Source organism: Rutidosis leptorrhynchoides, chromosome 11 (assembly GCF_046630445.1).
Source record: "Rutidosis leptorrhynchoides isolate AG116_Rl617_1_P2 chromosome 11, CSIRO_AGI_Rlap_v1, whole genome shotgun sequence".
NCBI lineage: Eukaryota > Viridiplantae > Streptophyta > Magnoliopsida > Asterales > Asteraceae > Rutidosis > Rutidosis leptorrhynchoides.
In genome coordinates this window covers 399,787,458-399,798,145 of record NC_092343.1, presented here as the reverse complement: position 1 = coordinate 399,798,145, position 10,688 = coordinate 399,787,458, and the positions used below count along the sequence as shown (strand labels likewise).

Genomic DNA, 10,688 nt, shown 5'->3' with positions numbered 1-10,688 from the left:
ATTTATAGCCATCTTAAGTTGACTAATGATCAAGCTAGAATCTTCTAGCTAATCTAGTGATTTCTACATATTATCACTACTAAATATCTATACTTAAATATCTACTATCTATAATTAATCTAGACAATTCTAGAAAAACATTACATTTTAACAAGTATAAACATGAGAACGTGATTAGTCTTGTAGGATATTGTGATGAAATGGATGAAAAAATCTTAGTTTATGAGCACGCTTCTTCGGGAAGTCTTGATCAGCATTTGAATGATGTGAATCTTACGTGGACGAAACGTCTCGAGATATGCATCGACATTGCAAGTGGTCTCGAATTCCTTCATGAGAGAGTGATACATGGGGATATCAAAAGCAGTAACATTCAATTAGATAGATGGTAATATGAAAGCAAAAGTTGCTGGTTTTGGGTTTTCCGGCCATACAAGTTGCTGGAAAGGTTTTTTCAACTGATTTTGTTGCAAGCACAAAGTTCTACATTGACCCGGAATATGAGAAATCGGGTTGGTTGTGCAAAGAAAGTGATATATACTCGTTTGGTGTTGTTTTATTTGAGATTTTTTTTTCAGAAATTGGCATACAATGATCATCTTATCTCTATTGTTAAAGACCTCTATAATGAAGGAAAACTGGATGAGATGGTGTTTGAGGGAACAAACGAACTGTATATTGAGCCCCAGTCATTGATCATATTTAAAAGGATTGCCATGCAATGCTTGAATGACAAAAGAGAAGAACGGCCAACTGCAGGTGAATTGGTTATCCAACTTAAAGAGGCACTTAAAATCCAAGTAAGTATTCATTCATTCTTTTATTAAAATACAACCAAATAATATGTTATATTATATTATATTAAAGAAGTGCTACAGCATCAAACGTACTAAAGTGGATTCATTGTGTTTCCCTATTCCTATTCCTAAAGAATATATAACACATTTTTTGTGGTAGTGGTTTTGGGGGTTGGGTTGAGTTGGGTTGGTGGGGGATTTAAGAGAAATTATAACAACCCCTAAATTAATTAAAGTAGTTATTTAAATTTAAGACATTTATAAATAAATACTTGTATTAAGACCATAAGAATTCAATCCCTTCTGAATATTGGATAAGTATAATACTTTATCCATGTCCAGATTTGTTTCTCAGACCAATTCAAACTTTCCTGAATATTCGCTAACCAGATCAGTTTTATTTATTTTTTAGTTATTTGAAAGTCATATTTGAACAAACGAAAAGCAGTTTTAAAAGCCCTTGGAATACTTATCATGAATAGTCAAACATTTCAACTTTCAAATTTGATGATAATATGAAACTGAATGGTTGGATGCTGTTAGGAATCATGGACCCAAACAAGACCGGTGATTTAAACCAATCATCAAACTCACAACGACAAACGATAAAATAAAACATGAAACGATAAATAAACGACACATGGATTTAACGTGGTTATATCCCAACTTCAAACACGGAGAAGGGTTTAGTCCACGGGCGCAAACCAGAGATCTTTCTTTATTATTTGTGTGCACATTGTTATGGGTTACATATGATCATATTTATAGGCAAAAACAAAATAAGGAAACAACTTAGGGAACAAGCAAGAACATTCTGGAACATTTCTTTTTCGCGTCTTGACCTTGTTTCCCAAGAAAATACTTTCCTTGTTTAATTCTTCTTTGCACTCAACAATCTCCCACTCGAAGGAGACATTAAACAACCTTCGCCAACCCGTCAACAATGTTTATTCCAAAACCCACAATAACTCTAGACTAGCCGATTACCAACTCCTTTTGATACCGCCGGATGAGACACCCGAATCACGCCGCACTTCACTCGTTATCCTACGAGTAAGTGAAGTCTTTCGACACCAAAAACACCGCTGAGCGATAATCCAATCTCTTAGTTACTAGCTTGGGCCATCTCGGTTTCTATCGCCACCATCTTCTAACACAAAGATCATCTTCTTACACTTGAAGACCAACTGAAGTATGCGATTCTTCAATTATAGGATTCTTCATGAGACAACCATGGCTCACATGTCGATCTAGACACGTCCAATCCCGAACACACATGTCAACGACCACCCTCGTACAGTATTTCCCGTCCATCAATGATTTCCTTCACCAACAAAAAAATGAACTCCAACAGACGCCTTTGTAGACTCTTCTTCAAGATACCCTAGTGAGAACGTCACCACCACCTTGAAGTCTACTAACTTTTCCAACTTTCCGCTTCCTCGTTGGTACACTGACTTCCTCATAGCTATGAATTTCACAAACCCATCTTCTCATCCCAAGCACGCTCCCACTGTACGAGTAAGAAATAAAACCGCGGCTACTCGAGAAGAAACTTGGTTCGTACCACCAGTCAGTCGCAAATTTCTTTGCCATCGGAGAGTAAAACAAGTACTCGAAGCTCTAGTGTTACCCGGAATCATCACACTAATCTTGAGAACTTTGGAGAACAACGTCGCATAATTATCTCCATCACTCTACTAGTTGACTAACTCCCACTAGCTCGATAACTTCCGTCGATTACTAAACTCAACCGAGTTTCCGACACCCTCAACGATCCTAGAAAGCTCAAGTTTCATCATATTCCAATCATCTTGGAATATCCAACCATACACTTGGTCACACAGTTTCATAACACGCAAGCAACAACTTCCTCCGATAACTCCCACTGTCAACTTCGACTCGATGCATCTTGTTCGTTATCCAATTGCTCTAACCCGAGAGAAAAACCACCCTCCTGAGCTTCCATAACAAACCCACATCCCTGAAAACACAGGTCGTATCGCTCGAAGTTTCACGAGACAAAAAACCGTCTCGCACTTGCGTCATCAAACCCGAAAAGGTTTATCCTTGAATATGCCTAAATTCGAAAAATCATATATGAAAATCCGACGGTCCGATCAACCTCGAATTTTTACCACAACTAGATCTATGTGTGTTGCATCAACAGTCCAGAAATCCAGTCGATCCAACGGTAGAAGAACCCACAATTAATTTTCTCGCACAGCTGCGCAAACAAACCCCAAAAGGATTTTTTCTGGCGGCTGCAATTTTCGAAAAAAATATATCTCCAAATTGAACGGTCCGATCGCTACGAATTTTGGATATGTTTTAGACCTACATGTCTAACACATACAGAAAAAGTTTCACGACGATCCGATGGTTAACAAACCCTATATGAATTTTCGACCACAGCTCTGCAATTAAACCCCAAACCGAGTTACTGCAACTTCGGAAAATTTTATCTCCCAATCCAACCGTCTGATCACTTTCAAATTTGGTATACGACTAGATATATGAGTCGACAACCTACCGTTAAAATATCACGGAGATCCAACCGTTAACGAAACCGGTACGAATTTTCTACCACAGCTGCGCCAGAATTTCGAATTTCGAAAAAATCTCTCTTCTACAACAAAATCTATCGATTCGACCACCGACCTCGTTACCACCGCGAACCACCACGATAACCTATTATAATCATAGACCAATTTTAATAGATTATCTCATGAGTACATAGACATACTCATGAGTTCTTCGCGATCTTCTAACAAAATCCTTTGATCTTGATACATGTTGTACAAACCCGTCGTTCGTTCATCATCATTTCAAATCGCCATCGCTCCCACTCGAAACCATGAGCTCTTGATACCACTTGTTAGGAATTATGGACCCAAACAAGACCGGTGATTTAAACCAATCACCAAACCCACAACGACAAACGATAAAATAAAACATGAAACGATAAATAAACGACACATGGATCTTTCTTTATTATTTGTGTGCACATTGTTATGGGTTACATATGATCATATTTATAGGCAAAAACAAAATAAGGAACAACTTAGGGAACAAGCAAGAACATTCTGGAACTTTCCTTTTTCGCGTCTTGACCTTGTTGCTCAAGAAAATACTTTCCTTGTTTAATTCTTCTTTGCACTCAATAGATGCTTGAGAATTTTCAAAGGAGACCAAAACACCACTCACTACACTTTGTGGTTTTTATTTTGCTTCTATAATCTCAAAGTATTAATTTAAAGTAATTCAAGTATTAATTTTAAGGAAAGTGATTTTTACACACCAATTTTTGATTCATACGCACCTTTTATTATAAACTTACAATTATACACCTAGATTAATCTAGCTAGTTGAACTTACGTTATTTATAGTAAGGGTATAACAGTAAATTATGATATAAAAGTGTTTATAGATTAAAAAAGGTGTGTGTATGGATCAGCTCCCTTAATTTAAAGTTATACATTTCAATCTCATAATCGAATTGTAAGGTGTGTGTATGGACCATTCCCACTCATGACGCATTTCTTCATATTAACACACTGACATCAGCGCCATATCACCATTTTCTGCTCATTTTATTCTCATCACTAACCCATCACAATTCACTCCTAACCATGACATACCATCACATATACTCACTTTATTATTTTATTATTATTAAAGTTAATTTTAAGTATGTTGGTAAACATTAAATAGGCTTTTTTATTATTTAATACTCATGAAGTCATTTATTCTCGTGAAACAAAATGCTAATTTATCACGAAGTGAAAGACGAAATGAGATTGGCAATGTATTGGCAGTATGTTTCCATTGGTGTCTTTGGATTGGTAAGAGGCTTGGCAAGTGAAAGACTACCCGTTGAGAATGCTCTAATTAAAGTTGACATGAAATATTAATTCAGAGTGTTCAATTAATAGTACTCTATCCGTCCTATTCAAAGTGTCTATTTGACTAGATACAAAGTTTTAAGATTTTCTACTAACTTTATTATCCACAGTAAAATGCCTTCTTTATATATATACAAAATTCTATTTTGAACAAAGAAGACAGCTCAATTTGTAATGAGACCGACGATTACTAAATTAAAGTAGTATATTTTTAGATACAGAATTGTTAAGTTTTTCTGGACTATGTTAAAGTTGATTGAGTCCATGATATATATATATATATATATATATATATATATATATATATATATATATATATATATATATATATATATATATATATATATATATATATAGTCAAAAGTTCAAACGAGAACCAGAAAAAGGTGAAAACTGCGAGAACTTTTTGTGACGCCCCGTACAAAATCAACGTGTACGGATCATCAACAACAGGATCATTACACGGTTACAACTCTATATGCTGTTTAAAAACAAGTTTTGCATTCATGAAAAGATAACGTCTTTATCAACGTCAAATGTTTTACAAAAGATGACGTGCTTCTACGAATATAAAGCATTAACATAAGTACGTGACACAAAGGTCATTACAAAGCCATTGTTCAAATGTAACATAAGTTGTGAATGCAAAGTAAAAGTTCCATGATTGAGACATCTCTAAATAATGCAGCGGAAGTCTAACACAGCGAGTCTATAACAGCAAGTCTAACAGCGGAAGCAACAACGTCTAAGCACCTGAGAAATAACATGTTTTAAAATGTCAAAACGAATGTTGGTGAGCTATAGTTTTTGTAAACAACGATATAATGTAGACCACGAGATTTCGTATTCAAAACAGTATGAAAAGTATATGCTTGTCCGTGGGCACCCGGTAACTAACTTAACAAGTAATATAAATATCACCCCCTAAAAGTACACTTGGCGAGTGCGTAAGTTTACGAAGTATTAAACACCCGTTAAATGCTAGCGCGACTAGCCCGAGTGGGGATGTCAAACCCTATGGATCCATATCTAAGATTCACGTTCACCGGTTCATAAACCAATGACTAAACGTTACCGTGCTAAGGGGAATCTTTTTGCCGTTATATCACCCACACATATATAAAGTTTAAGTACTCGTGTCTAGTATGTAAAACATAAAAAGCGCATGTATTCTCAGTCCCAAAAATAGTTAAAGTAAAAAGGGAGCTATAACTCACAGTAAATGTGCGGTAAAATCGATACGAAAATGTAAGCAAGTAGTAAGTCGGTCCAAACAAGTAAGTTGGTCGATCCAAAAGGTCCTCAACCTAAGTCAATGGTTACTAAGTCAGTAAATCGTCCCCAAAAATTTAAAAGTAAATAAGTTAAGTCTTAAGTATCATCATCATCATCATCATTCGTAAAAGATAAAGTAAGTTTACAACAAGAATAGAGGTCTAAATGAAGGGCTGATTCGGACAGCTGCTACGACCTTTATACAAACTGAAAAGACGCGTGGTCAGTGGCCAAGGCTCCGTATGTGAGTCCTCGTACCGCTGTCTAATTTTCAGATCCTAACTCGATGTCGTTTGACCGTGGCGACGGTTCAAGCGCGAGTAGGTCAGAATTTTCAGCAAGTCGTTACAAAGGCGTAGTGATTTTCGGAAGGCTATAAATCCTAAACCGTATATCGGATTTAGGCAAGTCTTAAACGAAAAGTCATCTACTCGAACCGAACTGTCTGAAAATCAACTTTCCAGAAGTCCCAGGAGTCTGATCAGACCCTGAAAAACAGTAAACAAGTGCTCCGGTGGGTTTCTTGGTGTTTGATGCTCACCACGGTTCTCATCATTGATGCGTATAAGCATCAAGTGTACAACTCTTGATGTTTTAGCATCACTTTGACCAAGTTTCAACCATCAACACACAATATCAAGACTAAGAAGAAATACAACTCACTTAAGAATTTTAGAAGGATGATGAACCAAGGTTACATCATGTTCTTAGTCTTGACACAAATACAAGTCCTATTCAAGATTAAAGCTACAAACTTTGATTCAATCAAACAAGCAAGACCTTAAGTTAAATAAATTTGATCAAACAAAGTAATGAAACCCTAAGCTAGAAAGCTTGAATCCCTTAACAATAATTATGAGATTTCAAAGCTAGAAAGCTTGAATCTTTTATGTCCTTGAAGATCTTTAAAGCAAAAAGCTAGATCTTCAAGTTTCATGAAGATCATAAACATAAGTTTTGATCTTTTAGCAAAAACAAAGTGATCTTAAGCTATAAAGCTTAGATCCAACAAAGTAATGAAGATCCAAAGCTAGAAAGCTTGAATCTTTTATGTTCTTGAAGATCTTTAAAGCAAAAGGCTAGATCTTCAAGTTTCATGAAGATCATAAACACAAGTTTTGATCTTTTAATAAAAAAAAATAAAGTGATCTTAAGCTATAAAGCTTAGATCCATCAAAGTAATGAAGATCCAAAGCTAGAAAGCTTGAATCTTTCATGTTCTTGAAGGATTCAAATCAAAGTTTGAATCTACAAGATATAACAAGATCAAAAAGCTAAAAAGCTTGATCTTATGATGATGATGATGTCGTGATTAAGAAGAGAAGAAGAATAAGAAGAAAATTTTAAGAACTTACAATTTTAGTGTGAGAAAGACTAGAGAGAAAATTAGAGAGCAAGTGTGTGTAAAATGAGAATGAGATCAAGTGTGAAATGAAAGAATAAGGCTTGTATTTATAGTGGTGGAGGGGTGGTTTGGTGTCTCCAAAATCGTAGGCACCATGGGGGACAAGGGGGACAAATTTTTGCTTTTTGCAAGGTGGTGGTCTAAAGGTGGTGCTTGTTGTTGGGATTCCATGCAACATGTGTAGTAATGGTTAACAAAAATGCTAGTATGTTGGCTCATCTTAATGGGTTTTTGTCCTACATCTTAATGGATCATAAACTTATTAAAGTTGGGCTAATTTAATGGTCCATTAACTAGAGTAGGGTGGGTCTAAGTCCATTAAGGTAAAAAGTCCATTAAGACTAACTAGTGTGCATTAGTAAATTACTAAGCGTAATTAAGCAACCAATAAGCCAAGTAATTGTCATTTGAAAATAACAATTAGTTTTAAGTAGTCATAATATTCTAATTACGACAAAAGTTTAACGTGTACAAAGTACATAGCTCGTTCTAAACGTCAAGTGACACTAACGGTCATAAAAGAATTCGAGGATCAAGTTAAGTGATTAAGCACTTAATAACACGTTGTAAGATATTAATGAAAGTAATTAATCATAAATAATGATCCCAGAATATAATCTAACACAGTACGCACAAATACGCAGTTTCGTGAAAGTAATAAGTAAAATTAAAAGTCGAAAAAGTCGGGTCGTTACATTACCCACCCGTTAAAGAAAATTTCGTCCCGAAATTTTGAGGAGTGACTAACAATGGTACCGAATTTGAAAAAGAAGGAGCGTATCATAGTTCCGAGAGACTCGTGGGCTCAGAAGTGAGCTATTTACCTTGAAAGGTACTTGGGCATATAAAAGTAAGAATATGTATATGCCATTAATTAGGTCTCTTGACCTTAAGATTAACAAATTGATTTCGTTTCTTGTTAACATGAATATGTCATCTGAATATATACCCACAAAAGGAAAGATGATGTTTTTAGCCTTACATTGTAACAACCCAAACCAAACCACGACAATTCCCGTTAAATTTCACAACATAAAAAAAATTTCTGGTGCAGTTCATTTGCGCGGCGCGCCAGGTGGGTGCGCGGCGCGCCAAACCACCTGGACAGCCCGCTGTCCCCGGAAGTCAATTTAACGAAAATGTTTGACTAGTTCCCGACATTTTTAGCCAAAACGCTTTTAACCATGACTTCATATATGAAAAACTAGCACGTTTAATTAATAAAATCAAATTTACGAAGCGGGTCCCACAACGACCCATTTTACCACCTTAAGTACCGAAATACAATATTTGACCAAAAGACTTTTAATACAACAAAGCCGAGCATGGCGATTGGGAATACGCTACCCAAACCTAAATGATCCAAAAGTGAGTCACTAAAGCAACTATGCACGTCTTCTAGTCCTCGCGCTTACCCGAGCCACCAATCCACATGCGATCTATAAAAAGAGTCAACAACGAGAGGGTAAGCTAACGCTTAGTGAATGATAATATACTACATACATATATATGCATAAAATGGACACGCCACATAAATAAACAAATACCGCATACCGGAGCGTCCAAGCCTAAAGGCAAGCTAATCTAAGTATACCATACGATCACTAAGCAACAAGCTAATAATACCATCAATAAGGTAAGTTCACCAACGTCAATGTGAACAACGCCAATAACTACACCCGGAGGGTTAACTACATCACGACAATACAACATTAATCACGAATTAGCAATTCGACAATCATGCAACATATCGTGCATATACCAATAACCGCAAATCCACATTAGCTAGCAATACCAATAGCATATAGTTCATAATTAAATATGCCAATACATAATTCATACAACCATGGTTAACCAATTCGAACAAGGGAAACGGTACATACAAGACCGTTGGAGTTCATAACATCCGTTAGTGCTACTTAATCAACGCGTAGTCACTAATCCCCCGGGTGATGTCTTAAACAACGCGACTCACTCACCCTTTCCAATGTGGCGTCTTAAACAACGCGACGATTCCACATGCCATTCAATACGATGGGTGGTGTCTTAAACAACGCGACATCCACTCCAATACATTGTGGTGTCTTAAACAACGCGACATCCACTTCTTTACCATGTGGTGTCTTAAACAACGCGACATCCACTTCTTTACAATGTGGTGTCTTAAGCAACGCGACAATGCCACATTCATACGACACAAATAAATACATTATATACACATACGCATAATTATTCCACTCACAACCACGTGTGATAACGTACACCCAAAATGTGTACTTTGCCAAAGGTAGTCAACCAAAATGCACAACCGTGCCAATTGGACCTATGCACAAGTCCATCAAATCCACCTACATGTGAAGTGAGCTCTATAGATGAGAATCACTTCACCCAATCCGCACCCATCCTACACATACATATGCATATAGGATATTAACACTCACCTTGAAGTCTTGAAGAAAGCTTCCAAGTAATCCGCAACTCGTCAATGGAAAGTACCTATTCCATTATCACAAATATCACAACACAATTAGGATGGATTTATAAACCACCCAATTCGACCCTTAGTGTAAATTTGACCCAAATGCACTTCCAAGTACAAACCGCTCCCAAAACTAATCAATAATCACTCACACAAGTGAGAATGGTCCTATTATGCCAATTAAACCCGAACTCAAGTGTCAAACACGTGTCATACCCATTTTGATACTTAAACCCTAATTTTGACCCATAAAGGCCAAAATCTCATCCTTTACAAGTTTTGACACCAAAACACATTTAACTCGGTTCTATACTTCAACTTAATCCATTTTAAGTTTATAACCTCATTAAATCGCCAATCGGGTCATAATCACCACCAAAACCCTAATTTGACCCAAAGTCAAAGTTAGTCAACCAAACAACCTCAAATGGGTTCCAATACTTCCATAATCGCTAACTAAAGTGATTAAACTAAATTTCAAGTTCTAAACATGGCCAATTTGTTCACCAACCCAAAATCCACCAACAATTTACAATAAACCCGATTACTAGCATCACTAAACCCATTTCATCACCTAAAAGGGTATTACAACAAATTAACTCAAAACCCTAACTTGAATATCAAATTAAATAGATGAAATTCGGAGTTTGAGCTTACCAATACTATCACCGCGTAGCCGAGAACGAAAGGAACAACTTTAAAACCCGAGACTTTGATCGATTCGAGCTTCTTCTTCCCCAAAACCTCAAATCTCTCTCTAGACTTCTCTCTCTCTCTAAGAATGGATGAGGAAGATGAATGGATGTGAAATGATCCAAAGTTGGATC

At 36.4% G+C, this 10,688-nt stretch overlaps 1 protein-coding gene across 1 annotated transcript; it reads left to right on the top strand.

The window, feature by feature from the left end:
- The first annotated feature begins 200 nt into the window (after positions 1-200).
- LOC139876109 (probable serine/threonine-protein kinase PBL18) lies at positions 201-978 on the top strand. Its single transcript, XM_071863409.1, has 3 exons — positions 201-341; positions 579-800; positions 958-978. The coding sequence occupies exons 1-3, from the start codon at positions 201-203 to the stop codon at positions 976-978; spliced, it is 384 nt and encodes a 127-aa protein (XP_071719510.1).
- Positions 979-10,688: the final 9,710 nt, after the last annotated feature.